General features: G+C 37.9%; 1 protein-coding gene across 1 annotated transcript; it reads left to right on the top strand.

The window, feature by feature from the left end:
- Positions 1–1,660: 1,660 nt before the first annotated feature.
- Positions 1,661–4,861, top strand: LOC139145308 (uncharacterized). Its single transcript, XM_070716392.1, has 5 exons — positions 1,661–1,680; positions 2,350–2,831; positions 2,932–3,029; positions 3,600–3,890; positions 4,049–4,861. Exons 1-5 carry the CDS (start codon positions 1,661–1,663, stop codon positions 4,859–4,861), a joined length of 1,704 nt encoding a protein of 567 aa, XP_070572493.1.
- Positions 4,862–21,050: the final 16,189 nt, after the last annotated feature.

Below are 21,050 nucleotides of genomic sequence, written 5' to 3'. Positions count from 1 at the left end.
ACTACTACTACTACTACTACTACTACTACTACTACTACTACTACGTGCGGGCGTGTGGTAGATGGGCTCCTGAATTTTGTGTTGTATATTCATCATTCAACTCTACTGGTATTTTTACTTCGTGAGTAATTGATACTTTCAGTTTTGTGTAGTTTTTGAGGTTTTTAAAGCTCGATTGGCTGGATTGTGGTGGATTTTATCTTTCCCCTTCCCGGCCACTGTGGCTACGCAATATGGCTACCCAGGTAGACAATCCATTCAGGCACCTCACCCGTAAACATGCTGTGAGGAGCAACAATGTCGAAGGTGTGTCAGTAGAAAACTATGTGTCTGAAATTTCAAAGATTGTTGGGGCTTAAAATATTATTGCAGCTTCACGAATGAATCGTTCAGTGGTTGTGTATCTTGCTAAATTAGAGCACGTAGAGTCTGGCGTTGAACGCCAACTAGTGATTGACAATGAGTTCGTCCAGGTTGAACACATGATCAAACCTGCCTCCAAAGTTATTTATCTAATGTGCCCCCATTTATCCCTGATGAAAATCTAGAGGAAGAATTGTGGAAACTAGGAAGAGTAGTTGGACATATGCGAGTCATACCCCTTGGTTGTAAAGATCCTTCCTTGAAACATGTCAAGTCATTCAGACGGCAAATTCACATTTTATTACATAATGACAACATCAACGGGCTAATACAGGTCAAATATCAAGATCATTTGTATCCAATTTACATTTCTGTTGATAAAATGAGATGCTTCGCTTGTAGTATGAAAGGCCACATTCGTAAAAATTGTCCAGGTCAGCCCGGTGTTTTGCACGTTGCTGACAATCAATCAGGAAATGTTTCTACAAATTCAGCTCATGAAACTCAGGCTCATCAAAGAAACGAAAATAGCAACAGTCAGAACAAAGAGTCGCATAACAATGTTGATAATGCAGAAATTTCTTCAGCTGCTACTGATAATATCATCGATGAGGTAATTGTTGAGGAGCAAGGTGTCGATGAGCAGGTTAAAGTTCAAAATACTAATGATATGGAAATAGGCGATGCAAATGATGTAATCAATGAGGAGATAATCAATACTAGTGACAATAGCAATGAAGGCGTTAACGATGAAACAAGTGAAGGAAGGGCCAATAGTAAGAACACAAATGTTGATGACACAGAGTCCGCAGATGTTGGTGTTTCTGTTGAAGACAGGGTACGAACCCCTGCTTCTCCTTCCCCTTCCACTTTCCCTTCCCCTCCCTCTCTTCCTTTTGTTCCTTCACCTTCTTCTTCTTCCTCAGTTGTTTTTCTTATTCCCTTGATTTTCCAGAGACGCCTTTCTCTGGTTTTAATACTGGAGGGATGCATTCAGACTCTGATTTTCCATTATCCCAGACAACTCCGGTCAAAACTGGTAATAGATTCGATGTTCTCAGCCAAGATTCTGATATTGACGGAGACGAAGAGGTTGATGACGCCGATAGTATTTCTATGACATCTGAAGTTTCTGATACTTCTTAACTGACAGATCGCAATGATCTAAGCTTTAGCAGCCTCTTAGAGTTTTTAGCGCGGATTAAAGGTTCAAAAAAGCCAGTCAAGAGATGTTATGAATATTGTCCAGATTTAAGACTTCTAATTAAAGCATTGCATAAGTTGAGCAAATCTGATCATGTTACAGCCAGCCAAAATGTAAGAATATATAGGCTGACAGTTAAAATGTATGCGTATACCAAGCATAACATTATTCTCTAAAATAATTGTAACTAATGCCTTAATTCTTTTGTCTTGTCTTTTAATGGCAAGTATCTCAACTTTAACATGGAATATTAATGGGGTCACGATTCTCTCAGGCGTTATCAAATTATTCTCCTCATCCTTCAGTCACTCCCATCATTTCCGTAGCTGTCTCCCCTTGACCTCAGAGTAGACGCAGCCCATTCAAATCATAACCTATGACCTGTAATCTAAATACTAATGAGTACTCCCTATACAAACCATGTACAAAGCCAGTTCACCATCTCTCCTGTTTGGCTTCAACCAGAGTAGACGTGGTGTTTAGGCTCCATTTATCTTGTGGAGTGTCGGTAAGTTTGTTGGCAAGGTGAGTGCCTAATGAACAATTTTCTGTACTTCCCTTTTGCTTGTTCACCTTTTTGTAGTTTTCTGCTTTTGTGAGTTCTGATTTTTTTTCATGGAGCTCTTGTGCTTTAGATGGTATGTGTTTTTTGTGGAACCCATGTGTTTGAATTTTTTCAACCACCTGTTACCCTTGTTAGCTAGCATGACTGTGCATATTTTTTGAGGGTCTGCATAGGTTCCCTGGAGTATGCTGTGTTTCTGTTTCCTTATGTTTCACAGGAATATGGCAGATAAAGGTAGTACCGTTGAAGGAAGTGGCAATATTCCAAATATGCCAGCAGGTCAACATGATGTTGTACCTTCTCAGCAGACTCCATCATCACAAGTCCTCATGGAAATGGTTACAGGACTTGCACAGTCGGTTCAACCTTTAACTGAGTACCAGGCAAGGTGGTTAGCTGCTACTGGTAGTGATGATCGGTCTGGTGAAGCTAATGAAGTCCATCGTGATAATGGCATCCACGTTGATAATGTGGAAGCAGGTCCCTCGAATGCACACGAGGTGTGTCCTCTTTTGAGTGACCATTCCTGTAGCCGTGGCCCTTATGTGGCCTCTCAGTCTCTTGAAGACTCATGTGCACAGGACAATACCAGCATTATGCATGGTATTGTTCCAGATGTCAAGGATTCCTCTGATGGCATGTCCCAGTCTGGTCGTCGTTCAACCAAACGCAAAAGTAAGAAGTCGAGTGACCGGAAAGGTAAGAAGAAAAGCTGAAAACCAAAATCTTCTTCAGTTTCTTCTGAAGAGTTTTCTTCTTCTGATGAGTCAGATTGTGGGTTTGATAACCCACATGACAGGAATACAGTTCTCCAAGTCTGTTCGTGCATGGTTTAAGCAACAGCGTACTAACATCTTGTTGGCAGAGGATAAAAAGGAATTGAAGGAGTGTTATGAAGTATGTAAAAGCGATGAGAACTTTTTTGAAGCTCCTGTACTTCCTGAACATTTAGCCATTCATTGGGAAAGCAAGCCTTTACCAAGCCCTTGGTGTTGCAGGATCAGAGAATTCGTAAAGCCTCTGAGCAATTGTTATTTTCCCAGCTACCTTTGTTGCAAATATTACAAGAGGGTCATAACGGTGCTCCTATTGATCCCAAACTTCTGCCTATCATTCAGCATGGTATTACATTGTTTGGCAGTGCCTTTCATGGATTGCAAGTTGCAAGACAGAAGGCATTTGATTCTGTCCTGCCTAATAAATATGCTTCTTTGAGGAAGGTTGAACCATCCATGGCTACACTCTTTGGTGAAGAACCAACTACAGGGAAGCAATCTCGCAGGTCTTTCTCTTCATACGGCAAGTCCAGGTATGGTCAGAGTGGATACAAGCATTACCAATATGATAGGTTTGATAGGTACAAACAAGCTGGCTCCTCTGGGAAATTTGGTAGTAAAGATGGCAGTGGGGTTCAGTGCTTTCGGGCCAAGAAAGAATGACATTATTGGTTTTCCGCAATCTCGACAGCCATATCCCAAGGTAGGGGGACGTCTGATTTTATTTCCTCATCAGTGGCAGCAGCTGACATCAGACCCTTGGATACTGGAAACTGTGCAGGGTTACAAACTGGAATTGACATCAATGCCGGAGCAGGTTCATCATCCTGTTACATGTGTTCCAAGAGCTCATGTGTGTCATGTGGATGCAGAGGTGAATTCTCTACTGGAAAAAGGAGCAATAACAGAAATTTTGCCAATATCAGGTCAGTTTGTATCAACAATGTTTCTAGTGCCGGAGGGAACAGAGGGTTGGAGGCCAGTATTCAACCTCAAACCTTTAAATCGTCACATTCTATACAAGCATTTCAAGATGGAAGGCCTTCATCATGTAAAGTCCCTGCTACAACAAGGCGATTTCATGGCCACAGTCGACCTAAAGGATGCCTATTTCACAGTTCCCATTTTCATTCATCACAGAAAGTTTCTCCATTTCATTTGGAAAGAGACTTTGTACGAGTTCATAGTGCTTCCATTTGGAATTGCCAGTGCACCTCGGGTGTTCACAAAGCTACTAAAACCAGTGGTTTCGCGGCTCCGACGCCAAGGCATTCGATGTGTAATTTACATAGACGACTTCTGATTTTGGGCAGATCTTTCCAGACTTGTCAGGCCAATGTCAATGCGGCAGTCACACTATTGCTCAGTTTGGGTTTCCTTGTGAATTGGGAAAAGTCGAAGTTGGTACCGAAACAAGAAATTCAGTTTCTAGGGATGGTCATCAACTCTCAGGAAATGACAATCAGTTTACCTCAAGACAAGGTCAACAGGCTGCAAGTGGAATGTCAAAGTCTTCTCCACCGAGACTCGGTCACTGTGAGGTGTCTGTCCAAACTTCTAGGGAAAATGACTGCAACATTAGAAGCAGTAACAGTTGCCCCTCTTCATTACCGTTCTCTTCAGAAGGACCAACTGGCAGTTTTGTCTCAGACAGGGTCGTACGACACTCCACTGAGTCTCTCATTGGAAGTGAAGGAGGAGTTGAAATGGTGGATGGATTGTCTGGGAAGATGGAATGGCAGATCTCTTCTCCCACAGAAACCAGAGGTAATTTTACAGACAGATGCATCCAAGTTAGGCCGGGGAGCCCTGTGCGTTCACAATACAGCCCAAGGCCAGTGGTCAGTGATGGAACAGAAGTTGCACATCAACCAGTTGGAGATGCTAGCGGTCTTCAAGGGACTAGATTCTCTGGTAAGTCATCTGAGGGATGTATGTGTAGAAGTCAAATGAGACAATGCAACGGTGGTGACATACATCAATCATCGAGGGGGAACACACTCCTGGGCCTTGTGCAAAATGGAAGCCAACATGTGGCTGTGGTGTCTGGAACGCAAGAATCTTCTGGTAGCAAGCTATCTTCCAGGAAGGATAAATCAGGAGGCAGATTACCTGTCAAGGAAGTTCAAAGACAATCTGGAGTGGTATCTCAAGCCAGAAGTCCTTCATGCAGTTCTCAAACAGCTGGAGTGGTTTCCGGAAGTAGATCTCTTTGCATCACATCAGAATGCACAATTCCATTGCTTTGTCTCATGGAAACCAAATCCTCAGGCATGGCGGATAGATGCTTTTTCCATTCCATGGACCAACCTGGTGAGTTATGCGTTTCCTCCGTTTTGCCTTCTTTCCAGAGTGCTACACAAGGTTCGGCAGGAGGGCGCTCGAGTGGTGTTGGTTGCCCCAGTGTGGACAACTCAGCCTTGGTATGCAGATTTGCCGACCCTCTTAGTACAAGATCCATTTCTCCAGATGCGGGACCTAGTGACAGATCAAGTGACAGGAGATTGTCATCCTCTAGCAGACCGGATGTTGCTAGCCGTATGGCCGCTATCAGGTGTACTCTTAGAGCAAGAGGCATATCAGAAAGGGTGTCCAAAGTTATCCTCGCTTGTGTCAGAAAGGGAACTGCTAAACAGTATGAATCAGCCTGGCGTTGCTGGAATCGTTGGTGCAAAAGACAGGAAGAAGATCCAGTTTCAGCACCTATCCCAGTGGTATTAGAGTTTCTGGTGGATCAGTTTGATCGGGGGCTCCAATATCGAACCATCAATGTTTACAGGTCAGCTATTTCGTCAGTTCATCTACCAGTTGAGGGTTATCAAGTAGGTAGTCATCCTCTTGTCATCCAATTTATGAAAGGTGTGTTTATTTCAAGGCCTCCACAACCTAAGTATACTCTACACTGTAAAAATAGCGGACGCTAGACGCGTCTTTACGCGTTCAAAATGTACATGTCGGTGTTCAAATTTGAACGGTTAGTGTTCATATTGTTAACACTAGTGTTCATATTATTAACAATGATGTTCTAAACCTGAACACGTAGTGTTAACAACTATCTCCTTCAAGTGTTCAAAAACTCAGCATCACAGAAATTTTACAATACTGTGAAACAATTAACAATCTTTTGTGTTTTTTTACTTTACAATGGCTATATTAACTTTACTACTGCCTCGCTGTCCGGAATACGTAAACAGATTTCGGTGTAACGAATTTCACAATAAGTGGAAAATATTTCCGGTCTACAATTGCTGAAAGCATGTTTTTTCTAAAAAAGGAAGTATAAAAAATAATTTTACACGTTTATTACGGGTTGAAATTTTGAAATTTTGAAAACAAAATCAAAAAACCACCATGAACGTTTTAATTTTAACATCGGCGTGCAAGAGGCGTTCTACTTCTTAACACTTGGTGTTCAAGTTTTGTGCCTTTTCTTATCCCATGATGCATCAAAACGGAAGTTGCGACATTTTTCTTGTAAGCGCACGCTGAAGTCGTGATAGTGCCACGCGTGTGATAGTGCGAAAGCAAGACCAGAAAGGGTAAGTTTTCTCTCCAAAATATTAAAAGGTATTGGATTTTGAAGCATCTGTATTATTATCCTTCGAAATTAATTGTATTGTACTTTGAAAAAGCTTAACTACGTGAAAAAACCTTTATTTCTTTCAGTGGCTGGTGGACCATACACTAGCTGTGAATACGCAGCAGTGTTTTGGGCCATGGGGTATCGATCGCACTCGGGTCAAGGGTCATCACTGGAGCGATGACCCTTGACCCGAGCGCGATCGATATGCCACATTACCGCTGCGTAATCACAGCTAACACATGTCTTTTAGTAACCACAATCGCATGTAAATTTAAAACTTTAGTTAAACATCGAAGAATATTGTTTTAGCATATGAGACTTGGCTTTGCTTTTACTTTTCATCAGTTGATGACACGAAGAAGCCAATATTTTGTAACATTGACGAAAAGAGGCACTGTATACAAAAGTCACCCCTATTCCTTAACCTGATAAGGCCAAATTGTCTTTCATTTGAAGTCTCATGTCGCCATATTATCTTTTGTTGCATTATTTTCAGGATGTAAAAAGTTGGATGAACGTGAAATCGAAGAGTTATTACAGAAGCTATTGGTACAGAAATTGAAGAATATTATAGATAGCTGTCTGGAAACAAGCTTGAGAACCTCAGTTCATCTCTGATGTAGATTTGAACTTTCGAGGGTTAGTAACTGCATTGATAAGTTTCTGTATTTTTGTTCTGAATTTATCTGAGCTATGTCCAGAACGCTATGATTAACTAAATGTTACTGGAGAATAAGCTTTCGAATACTTGTAGTCGCCCTTATCAGATGCAATGGTGAAATGAAGAATTAAAGCAGAAAGCCACAGAAAATTCACAGTGAAAAATGTACACTCTAAATTTCGGAATTTTCTGAAATTTCCACTCTGAATTTTCTGTCGCTTTCTGCTTCAAATCTTCATTGCACCCTTGCATCTGATGAAGGAGACGTCACGTCTTTGAAGGCTTATGCCAGTAACATTTAGTTGATCATAGCCTGCTACCAAATCTTTGATTATTTTATATTTTAGATCAAGACGTCTTTTGTTCTCGGTTTGTTACTGATTTTAGCTTTGCTGTTAAGGACGTAGACCTTATATCATAGGTGAATGTGTGGCATCATCCTCAAATGTTTACATCCCAAGCGTTTTCTTCAAAACGGCAAGTACGATTCATTTAATATTTGGAGTACAGGTTTCCTGGGATTTTCCTAATCATATATCTACAAGTTATGATGAAATACACAAAATTGTATTTTTGAGACATTAAAGACATTTCAGACATTTTTAAGACATAAGGAATTATCAAAATGTGATATATTCAAGTAAGCCAAATTTTTAGCTTTTTCAAACAGATGTTTTCGTACGTTTTTGCAAGTATGAACATATAACGTAATCCACAATAAGTAAAACCTGTTTTGTCACTACTTTGTTCATATTGTTTGAAAACGATCTACAGTGTTTATGGGGATTTTCTTTTGTTTATGTTTTGATAGGAAGGTGTTTATTAGCGTTGGTGTTTTCCTCTGACAAACTTTACTTTAGTAAAGTTTTTCAGAGGAAAACACCAACGGTGTTTATGTGCCCAATTGACACTAAATAATTGTATTTTACTAAAGGAATTTTTGTGTATTTTTAAATAAAATAATTTTACTGAATATAAGTGGTCTGTTTTGTTATTTCCAGGCTTGAACACCCCATGAACGCGCAAAATTAAAGGTGTTCAACAAGTGCATATCATGTGTTCTAACCTTTAACACACTTATCGTTGAACGGCGTCCATGCGTTCAAAAAGTGTTACAGCCCTTTGAACGCGTAAATGCGTTCAATTTTTTGAACGCATTTCATGTGCAACGTATGTTCAGATATGGAACACATGGTGTTCAATATAATGTCTGATGAACACGAAGTGTTCAAAATCTGCACACGTGTGTTAAAAAATTGAACATTGGTTGAACACGTAGTGTTAAATTTCTGAACGTCTGGACGCGTTCAAAAAGTGTTACAAAAAGGCGTTTAATTGGTGTTCTATCCTTTAACACTTAACTTTACAGTGTAGTTTGGGACGTGAAGCAAGTTCTTGATTTTTTGGAAGCTTGTGCACCAGCTAAAGAGTTGTTTTTAAAACGTTTGACGTTTAAAACTGCTATGTTAGTGGTTCTTTGTACAGCTGGACGTTGTTCTGATTTAGCAAATCTTCAGTTTGAATTTGTGTCGGAATCTAAAGGGTTAGCAGTTTTACTTCCGGCAGTTCTGGCGTAGACTGACAGACCAGCAAAGCAACAGAAGATGTTTACTTTGCCTGCATTTAAGAAAAATAGGAGAATTTGTGTTGTTTACTATTTAGCTGCTTATTTACGCCGGGTGAAGTCTATTCGTAAAGATGGCAACTTTTTGTTTGTGAGTTATGTATCTGGGAAACCAGTTTCGCCTGCCACCATTGCAAGATGGTTGAAGATGGTTTTACTCGGGGCAGGTATAGATGACAGCTATTCTGCACATTCTACAAGGTCAGCAGTTACTTCAGCTTTACACTTTAAGGGTGCTTCATTGCAACAGATTATGAACTTGGCAAACTGGTCATCTGCTAGAACCTTTGCTAAACATTATCAATGTGAAGTGACATCATCTATCTCTGTGATGGATAACATAGCAAACTTATAGTTAAGTTTGGTTTTGGTCAATATGATGCTTTAAAATCAGCTACGGAAATGATGGGAGTGACTGAAGGATGAGGAGAATGATTGGAAATTATACCACACCTACCGTTGCAGGATAATTGAAATTATTCTTCTCATCCTGAAGGAACGAACAGAATTGAAGTAGCTCCCACCTCACCCACCCAGTTGTTCTTTTCATAGGTTTACATTGTTTTGGCTTTGAAACATTGTGAACTGGTTTTGTACATGGTTTGTATAGGGAGTAAACATTAATATTTAGATTACAGGTCATAGGTTATGATTTAAATGGGCTGCGTCTACTATGAGGTCAAGGGGAGACAGCTACTTCAATTCTGTTCTTCTCTCTGTTTTACTGATCACTCTGCCGTGAAAATAGTTCTTTCTCAGAAATGCACTAATCACCATAATCCAGTGTGGCATATGAACACAGATATTTTAAATGACAATGATTATGTTGACCTTATTTCCCTGTTTTGGGGAAATTGGCGCCAAAAGAAATCAAATTATCATAAAATTCAACACTGGTGGGATATTGGAAAAAACAAAGTCAAGCAGCTAACTCAGCAATATTGTTATCACAAAAATACAGAAAGAAATATTTTGAAACGCGACCTTGAAAAAGAAGTTCGCCAGCTAGAAAACTCCCTTTTCCAAGACCCGTCCGTCCATGCTATTTATAAAGCTAAGAAAGACCTTCTTAAGGAAATTCTTGACCATGACACTAAAGGGGCGGCCATTCGCGCCAAACATAGACATATCAGTACAAATGATACTCCCAATAATTTTTTCCGTGAAATTGAAATCAGTAATGGGAAAAGAAAGCCTATTATCCATCTACAGAGGGACGACGGTTCACTTACTGAAGATCAAAAGGAAATAAGAAACCTTACTTATGCGTTTTATCAAGATCTGTATTCCCCGGACCCGATTGATAAGAATTCTGAAAAACTCCTTCACGATAGTTTGCCACAACTTAATGAGACAGACAAAGATATTTTAGATAGTCCAATCACTTATGACGAACTCACAAATACAGTTAAAAACCTCTCTCATGGTCGCTCTCCTGGGATTGATGGCTTACCAAACGAATTTTACAAGATTTTCTGGTCAGTAATTGGCAGAGACGTTCATGAAGTTTTCCTTAAATCCGTCAGCGACGGGGAACTGCCAATGTCTTGTAGAAGAGCAGTCATAAGTCTTTTGCCAAAATCCGGAGACAATGCAAAACTTAAAAACTGGCGGCCAGTTAGTCTTCTTTGCAGCGACTACAAAATTCTCACCAAGACCCTCTCCCTCCGGCTTCGTAATGTTCTCAGTACCATTATTCATAATGATCAAAGCTGCAGTGTCCCTGGTCATCAAATTCACGATAATATTGCTATGCTCAGAGACTGCCTTCAATTTGCTAATGCTGAAAATATTCCCCTTGGAATAATTACACTTGATCAAGAAAAGGCATTCGATAGAGTGCATCATGGTTACCTGTTTCACACTTTAGAGGCTTTTGGCTTCGGCCAAAATTTCATCAACTACATCAAACTTTTATACACCAATGCACAGAGTTTAGTCCGGGTCAATAACAACCTCACTGTCCCTATTTCTTTTAACCAAGGGATCCGCCAGGGCTGTTCTCTTTCTGCTCAACTTTACATTATCGCCATAGAACCCTTGCTCAATAAAATCCGTACTAAAAGTGATATCAAAGGTCTTACCATTCCAGAGCCTCATACAACTTGTACTCTCTCAGCGTATGCAGATGATGTTGATTTTATTATAACTCGTAACGATGATTTTAGTAAACTTAACCGCTGGCTTAATACTTATAATAAAGCATCAAACTCTAAGACAAATATTGATAAGACGGAGGGTCTTTGGGTTGGAAGTTGGCGGGGAAGGAAGGATAGCCCTCTCAACATCACCTGGAATAGCAACGGTCTTAAATGCCTCGGGGTATATCTTGGTAACGACCAGCATTTTGAAAGTAGAAATTCGACTGAGCTGGTTGATAAACTTTCAAACGATATTGAATACTGGAATCAACACGCTCCAAACATATCGTATCGTGGGAGAGTTTTGATTATCAATAACTTACTAGCTAGCAAATTTGTGTACCGTTGTTCCTCACTTTGCCCTCCTGCTTGCACGGTGGCCTACGTTCAGTCTCGCCTCCTTGACTTCTTTTGGCAAGGAAAACATTGGATCCCTGCAGAAAAATTATACCTTCCTATCAATGAAGGAGGACAAGGTCTTGTTCATTTACCGTCTCGAATCAAGTCCTTTCGTCTCCAGTTTTTTCAAAGATATCTCTATTCCGACTATGACCATCCTATTTTCCGTTTTGTTGATCATTATTTCAGTCAAGTTCAAAGCCTCTGTTACTCTAAAAACCTTCTTGCAGTTGAAATTGATTCCCCTTTCATTTGCATTCCAAACTTTCACAATGACCTGCTGACATGCTGGTATTCACTATCAAAAATTCGTAAAACAAACTTTAAAAACATTGACGAGGTCCTTCAAGAGCCCCTGTTTTACAATAAGGAAATTCTTCACCCAGACACGAGAAAGACGTTAAAAATAGATTATTTTATCAACTCTGGCATCACAAAGATTGGAAATTTAATTGATCACCAGCTAAAAACATGGTTGACTGATACAGACATATATTCAAAAATTGATAAACTCATTTACAATGACATTTTGAAGGCAATTCCACCACAATGTAAAAATACGATCACCTCCTATCTCAGGGGAGAAAATTCGACAACTGGGACGCCAATACATTACTGTTATGAACTTCACAATTCTAATGAAATCAACTACCCGCTTTACAAAATCCAGAAAGGTGCAATTTACAAATACCTCATCAAGGTTCTCCAAATAGAACGTCTTCCTAATGCCGACACGTGTTGGCGGAACATTTTACAACTCCCTGACTCTGTGAATCCAAATTTCAAGGCTTGTTATTCTCCTCCACTTTCATCAAAAGAAGGAGATTATTTGTAGAGATTAATTCATGGTGCATACGCAACAGGCATGCTGCTTTTCAAAATGAGCTATTGTCCGACTCCAAATTGTGTTTTCTGTGGCGAGAGCGACACCTTGCTACACACTTTCTTTCAATGCAACTATAATAATGATCTCTTCAACAATCTTACATGTTTATCAAAGCAGCTTTTAAGTGATGAGAATACTACTATCCCACGCCACTGGCTTATTTTAAATCCTCCACATAAATCCGGTAAATTTCTCTCGAAACAAGCAAACCGTCTCTTCGTTTACATCAATGCTGTCGCGAAAACGTCCATCTACATAAGCTGTAGGAACAAAAGAAACGAAAATGATCTGCCCACTGAACCTCTAGATATCTTCAAAACTCGCGTTAAATCTCGTCTTCAAATTGAATTTTCGTATTTTAAACTTAGTCATCAACTTGAAATCTTCAAAAATACCTGGACAATCAATAATGCCCTTTGTTCAGTGAATGCAGATGATACTCTTAACGTTTCGCATTTACTTAATTAGTGGGTTGTTTCATTCAAGTGATTTATTGTACCGTTGTTCACATACTGACAGTTCCGTGTTTCCTGGTCGTTGTCGTCTTCGAACCCTGGGCACCGTACTCCTCACGGGATCTTCGGATCGGTCGAAGTTCGATGGAGGGTCATACCTACACTTAACGTTTCAAGCCTATTTTTCATTTACAGATCGTGACCTTTGTCCGCCAGTCTGACCATGCAAGAAACTTCAACATGGGATGTTTTCGACGGATACACTATGTCCCTCGTCCAGTTTCTACCGCGCATACAGCTTCTGGATTCATTGATATTTCACCGTTCATTTTGTAGAAGTCCTGGCTTTTCTATTTTGGTTTTCATTGATTTTAAAAGTTTGATGCATCTATGTATATATTTTGATGCAATTTTGTAAATAGCCAATTTTCATATTGAATAAATGATTTGTTTGAAAACTACTACCACTACTACTACCACTACTACTACTACTACTACTACTACTACTACTACTACTACTACTACTACTACTACTTCTACTGACGTAATCTGCTTTTACAAATGAGGTTTGCTTAAAGCACATTACCTTCTTTGTCTATGAGACTGTATGTTATATTTTCTGCAGATTCAATTACAATTTCAGCTGATACTTTGCAGGAATACTGTCTGGCAGTTTTTGAAGCACATCTGATATCATTCCAATGGTTTGTACGATGAAAATTTGTAATTCTAATCATTGCACATCTTTCAAAGCTCCCGCCATCTGGCTGATCACCTTCTTGACGAAATCTACTAGTCGCCCTGGAAATTCAAATTCATTACTCATTTTCAATATTTTTGTATTTAAATTACCAGTAATGTGTCAATACCATACACTGAAAAAAAATGCAAAACACACGAAAGAAAAGCTATTTTGAAATCATAATTCACTTTTTATGAAGTAAACGAAGTTGGTGCAATAGGAGGTGTCAGGGTACGTAAAAATGCTAATGTGAACGTCGGAAAGTACTTTTAAACGACCATCACTGACCAAGTTGTTTCCTTGAAATAGACCATCACAACTGCCAATTTAATCATTCAGTTTAATTCATGTGTTAGTGAAAATATACCAATTATGATTAAAATGTTAGCATATATCAGTTAGGAACGGATCTTACGAATATGTTTTGTTTGATGCAGGTTAAATGTTCACTTCATGCGCAATTATTGCAGAATTAAGTCTTCTTGGTTCTTTCGTCAAATAACACGCTACACTTAATGTTCTTTTGTGACAAGTGCTTCGAATCAAGCAAAGTAATTGCAATTATACATACCAATCCGAATAACTCATCGGGTTACCATCTGTCCATCGATAAGTGCCATTCGAATCTGATTTAGTTAAACCTTAAGATAATTAACAAGTAAAAAAAGAAACCTGTTGATGCAAGATGTACTATTACAATGAATACGTATTAGAAGCTAAACATAGCCATTATAAACAATTCAAACTTACCAATGTACATCGTTGTATCAGAGTATTCCCTTATGTAGTTTGTGATAAATATTGACTCTTCCTCATCAAGAACGCTGACAAGATGGGCGCCTTCATGCAAGCATTTACTTTCAGCTTGGCTCCAACTTATATCTATATCATCGTGAAACATTCTGTAACAGTTTTTGCCGTATTGCTTCCATGTACTGTTTCCACATTTGTAATCTTAAACAAAAGCAGAACAGAAATCAGGTGCAGCCAACGAACAATGCACTTTTAAAGGGGTCTTTACTATGATAAGATATTTTGTGCATGACAAGTAATGTGAACTGACTAATTTTAAGTCATGAGGGTAATTAATTAGCTGTTCATAATTTGCCCTGCCACTGAAAACTTTTCAACTTGCCCTCCCGCACTCAAATTTCATTTTTACCCTCTCCCCACTCATTTTTGCCTGTTTCCCCTCTCCACTGCCAATTTTTGAAGCTCCCCTGCCCTGTGGCGGAAAAAACTTACCGATTTCCCCTGCCCTGCAAAAAAGTCCCCCCCCCAAAAAAAAAAAAATTGTCATTCCATTTCCCCTGCAGACATGGAGCTACCCTACACTGTGATGAAAAAACCTGTCGATTTTCCCCTGCCCTGTGAAAAAATTTCCCCTGAAAACACAATGGCTCAACTTCCCCTGTCCCCGGGACAACCAATCGATATCTGCCCTGCCCAACAAAAAAACTAAAATTTGCTCCCCTGCCACCTAAAAATATGTCCCCTGCCCTAGAAAAATTATAATTTCCCCTGCCCTCAAATATTGCTCCTGGAATAGCTTTTTCGATGAATAGCTTCGTTGGCTGCACCTGAGAAATATGTTGAGAAAATCACTCAATATGTTACATCACACGTTTTGAAGAACGAACGTGTAGTATATGGTCAGTTTGAAAAGCTTTGGCAGTAAAGGTGAGAACAAAATGTAATCTTTGTAAATAAATAGAACATGAAAGAATTTAAACCTTTCATTTGAGACCTGGTAGATACTCATCTGTAGACGTTTATCTCCCTGATACGAGTCCTCGTGCTACATGTTTCCCTTTGCACCATGCAAAAGATAACAGAAACTGTATTTTCATTACTTGCATAAACATCAGCGTTACTGATGGCAGATTAAACAAATGTGTCCCTTATAATGATTGTTTGTTCATAACTCAAGGCAGTTGAATTAAAAGTTCATAACTCTAGTCGGGGATGGGTCAATTATGACACCGCACATCAGATGGCACACAGATTAAATCAGTCATGCTAGCACCTTATTGTATTATTCCTATGCAAATAAGATGTTAAACATGTTACGGGCTGGAAGGAAAAATCTTCAGATTCAAAGTAAGTCCCAGCTCACAGGCACAAATAAGATTGTCAAGAAAACCTAAACACCTCTTAATTTTCTTGCACATGGCTTAAATGATATCGAGATTGATCACAATGTTTTGTTTTAATATTTTGCAGGTACAGTCCAAGTAAAAAGCAAACGCTGCTATAAATAATGAGAAATCTTTTGAAAGAGTGTACGGTGAAAGTCTGGCTGTACGAAGAGAGCTGCCTATGCTGCTGGTCAAATTAGGAAAAACTGTACTTGGCATTTATTGTGACTATATTCTTTGAATTTAATAGCCGTGAAATATGAGTAGCAGCACATGAGTTGAACTTACACTACAACATCTATACCAGCCATGTTTTGCTCGTAGATATATGTGTATATGGAGAGTACAGACATTTATAATTTTGAAATGTATTTCTCGGTAAACATCAAGGTAGTGCCAAAATTTCACTTCTTTGAAATTAAAAACAAACAGAATAAGACAGTGAGAGGGCAAGGGTGATTAATCGAAGGACTTGGAAGAGTAAAAATGTTCTCTACTTACTTGAATAATTTTTGTTTGAAACCAGATTTAAATTGTAAGGAATAGCCTTATACTTTGCTAGAAATCCGGTTTTCTCTTCTTCCTTTCTTTGTACCCCCTCGAATTGCACAAGTAGTGTGGAAGTAGCTGACACCACATTTCTTGGAATGGTACTGCCGCAGAATTTTCCCAGAAGTAAGTATTCACCAGCTCTCTGTGGATTGAAAATCTTCACGGAATTGCACAAGCAGTTCCAATCCCCCACATCAAACGATAGGAATTCTAACTCAATTGCTTTGTCTTTATCCACAGTAATTGTCCAATTCATCGATACTGGTGAAGGATATGCATGGGGATGTGCGTCAGACATGATATATCCGCAATTTGAGGTGGCGATGACCTCGTCACACTGTTCAAAAGCCATACAGTAACCTGGACAATCTGTATATGGAAAAGAAGTAATAAATTCATCATAAATGTATATATAGGTCATACTATCAAAATAGTAATGGGCTAAATTGAAGTAAAACTTAAGGAATTAGATTTTTGAAAAAATACTGGTGAAGTATGGGTTTGACAAGAAGAAAATATTTTCAATTTTGTCCTGTGGTTCTATAATAGAGGTTTAACATAGCAATTTTACAAAATCGGTGGAAAATATTGATACGAATGCTGATAATGGTTCATTGTTGTGTGATTTTGTGAATATTTAACGAAATATCAACCACTGTCGTTACACGATTTCGTGAAAACTGCTTCAGACAAGGAACAAATCATACAACTCTACTTCCGTCATTTTCTTCAAATTTGTTGTATCGTAAAAATACTTTATTTGTCCAGATGAGTTAGAAATCAGAGAAACAACGGAAAGTGTGGTGTCGGCTTCATATCTTAATCTCTTTTTTCAAATAAGACAGAATAATCTATACAAAAAGTTATTGACAAACGGAACGATTGTGATTTTAAAATTATCCACTATCCAAAATTTGTCTAGCAATATTTCCATCTGCTCCATCATCGTCATCTATAATCCTATAACACTAGGTCAAAATTCGTAATAGTTGTAAACATAGACTAAAAAAGCACAGAACAGACAGTAAATCACCGGTATACACAACAAAGTCAAATTCATGAAAGAAAGATATATGGACCTCTGGCCAAAAGACCAAGAAGTGATGTCGGGTGTTTCGAAAATAGTAAGCGCATCCTGCGTCACATGTGGCATCGGCCATATAACAATCTGTATGTTAAATAGGTAGTGGTCACTAACTATGGCCCAATGTCACTGATCACATTAGCAATCATTTGTCGAAGAGAGATATTGTATTTATCTACCAGCTTGCGATACCTGCCAAAAAAGCTTTTGAATGTAGAGACAAGTCTTTCTCTGGCGTAACCTTGATTTAACAGTTTCTAAGAGAGATGGCTATGTCTCTCTACAAAATGACCATATGAACTACATGCTGTTGCACATCGAATAAGCTGGGAAATGCATACCCCATAAGTTGATGAGAGTGGAATATTACTGACGAGGAGTGGGAAATTGATGATACTAAAGTTGACATTATCTCTCTTGTCATATAGCCTGGTAGAAAGGAGACCATTAGAGTAAAATTCAAGGAAAACATCCATATATGAAGCAGAAGAGGCCGTTTCTTTAGTTTCTTTTATCTCCAATTCTGGAGGATAAATCATAGCGAGATAGTCACTGAATTTGGATTTATTCATTGATATAACATTGTAAATGTATCGAAATGTTACTTTGACAGTTCTAGCTAAAGAGACCTTTTTCTGTTTGATTAGATTCTGGATAAATTTTGCCTTGTATGAGAATAGAAATAAGTCGGCAAAGGAGCACAGTAAGTACCCTAGGAATTCCTATACACTGCGTGAAAATGTGTCCTCCAAATTCAACAAATATGGTGTCAATGAAAAAATCAAGCATACTGATGATGTCTTTCTCTTATTATTTTTTAAAAAATATGCAGAATTATACCCTAATACTACATATTTGTGAACCGTTTTTGTAGAAAAATGCTTGGTTGATGATGTTTTTCGAGCGTTCTTTCAATTTGTTACGTGGTATAGTGGTATACAATGTGGAACAATCGAAAGTTTTAAAAGATGTTGATTTTTGAAACACATCTTGATTTCAAATTATCCAAGAGTTCCTTAGAATTTTTTGATACCCACATTTAATTTATATCACTTCAAGCATACCAATCACAGTATGCCTGAAGTCCCCATTTAACGGTACAAATATTAGAAGTCAGTATCTTTGATAACTCTGTTGTTGAACATTTTGAAGAACCTAGCTTTGTACGGTGTTTTGTTGAGTTTTGGCATCGATCAAGTATAAGCTAGGCAACTAATTATGGTCATCCTTCTTTGTAATATTAAATTTATCCATAAATGACGTATGGTTTGCCAAAATTTCATTTGACCAATTATGTCAGTGTGTCTAGCTCAACATGCTCCATTTTAGCCAATTTCCTGGTATATTCTTCAACAGAGTCCATACTGATCTTAAAATTATTGTTCCAGTTGATCATGCGAGGTTCTCTGAACTTGGGTCCAAAAGATAATATCTTACAAAGGCGGTGATGTTCAACCAAGTTCAGGTCACCAGTGATGACGTGGCCAACAGGAGTATATGAAAAGAGATGTAGAGTAGTCACAGGATGCTGGTGTTTGAAGGAATTCATAAATTTTTAAATGCCGCAATGCCTTATTGTAATTGAATATTTTATTGGAGATTGTCTTGGTGTACCGATGTACAGACTGTTTCTGAAAGTATACAGGTACATTTGATGTAACCTTTTTGTTGTGAGGTATACTGCTGATATTAATGGCATCAATTCCTTTGTTTGTAAATGCGAGATGTATGAAATGACGATGGTGACAGTCATAGGTTCAGCACGACATGACTTGTACAGTCTGTACAATGCAATATCAGCAATAACACTGACCAGTCTGCATGGCTGTTTGATCTGTCAAAGCCAATCCCAATGCATAGGCATGTAACCTTCTCAAGTCCTTGATGTAAAGAGAAAATAGCGAAGTAAAAATGTGATGGAAAACTCAAGCCATATCATGAAATTTGTCATGGCAGTTGAAGGCGGATGTATGTTTAGGCCGATGGTAACGCCTATGTCCATGACTACGTCTTCTACGGACAGAAGACTCAAAGAGGCACATCACATTCACTTCTGAACGATCCACATAGGTATCAGGATGGCTGAAGAAGACGTGGATAGCGTTATCTTACCACAATAAAAGGGAAGGAGTGAAGACAGTGAAAATTGGGACCCTTCTTTTCAATCATTTCCCAAAAATTTACCAGCCCCCATCTTACCCCGAAATAACTTATAACCTCTTTTATGACGTAACCTTTGAACCCCTTTCCATAATTACACACATCTTTGATGTCATTATTCTGTGGCTATACTACTTGTAAAATGTTGTGTCGGTGTTCTTTTGCTTGACTTTGTGACCGGTAAAGCACACTCACACGCGCACGCACGCACACACACACACACACACACACACACACACACACACACATATATATATATATATATATTATTATATATATATATTTATAATTATATATATATATAAATATATATATATATATATATATATATATATATAATTATAAAGATGTCCTCGTAAGAAATTAAAGTGCTCGATGCGTCAAGCAGAGCGTCATGAATAATAACACGAATTACTTAAACTACAAAGTAAATATATATATATATATATATATATATATATATATATATATATATATATATATATATATATATATATATATATGCAATCTTCAGACAGAAGATTGCAGGATGCGTATAACTTAGGTTAGTAACACATATTATTTCTTTGTTCTAGAAGTAATTTGTGTCATTTTATATTACATATATATATATATATATATATATATATATATATATATATATATATATATATATATATATATGTTATGTTATATATATATATATATATATATATATATATATATATATATATATATATATATATATATATATATATATATATAAGAACAAGTAGCTACGTACATGTACATGTTTATATCCGTAAGTGTTGCTTTTAGATGTATATATGGATACTTAGCCCATCTAATTTCGCTTTACACATGTCAAAATGTTCCAACCTATAAAGTTATTATTTACATAAGGCGCCTGATACATGTAGGCCAATTTACCTAAAACACGATTGAAAGTTATTTGGTTGACTTTGATATTAAAATAGTTAAATTTTATCAACCTGTAGCTGAACAATATTTCAAATTACCTATAAAAACAAGTGCGTTGCAAATAAAGAAAGGAAGATGAGCTTACAGCTTACAGCTAATTAAACCAACATTAAATCGATATCCAATTATCCCTTATCCCTAATTTAACCTACATGGTGATATAGAACTTGAAGAGGTTCATCTGTAATTGGAACTACGCTTCAAAAAATTGGCTGACAAATCACTTTTAGCTGGCTATCTTCAATTTAGGCAAATATTTAAAAACAATAACATAATTTTATATTCAATGCATTTCGACAAAAAACGTAAGCCATAGACTTACCCATAATTGTGTACAAAGCCTCGAAAGCTGTCCCAAATTGGTCAGCGATTATTTTGAAAACAAATGTCACTTCATTTGACAATGGTGAAAAAAGAGGAACTTTTTTCTGGGATACACATATCCTCCTTTGAATGTACCTTTCATCGACGACAGAACGGCTGTACAAAGCAATGTAAGATGAACAAATACTCTCTATTCGCATCAGCATATTAAAATATGTAAATCTCAGCTGAATATACTTGTGCTCCGCTGCGATTATAGTCCATTTGCAGTAGGTATACGGCTTGTTCTTCCGATACCGTGGAAAGAAATTGTTAACGCGAAAGGAGCCATTGCTGTCAGTCAGATTACTGGGCGGGCCAGAAGCAGTGCATTCCTTACTGTTACGCTCTGTATAATAAGATAAACATCAAGTTGAAATTTGAATGATGATGA

The sequence above is a fragment of the Ptychodera flava genome, chromosome 1 (genome assembly GCF_041260155.1).
Source record: "Ptychodera flava strain L36383 chromosome 1, AS_Pfla_20210202, whole genome shotgun sequence".
Classification (NCBI taxonomy): domain Eukaryota; kingdom Metazoa; phylum Hemichordata; class Enteropneusta; family Ptychoderidae; genus Ptychodera; species Ptychodera flava.
The sequence above is the reverse complement of the archived record's forward strand: the minus strand, read 5'-3'. Positions and strand labels throughout refer to the sequence as shown.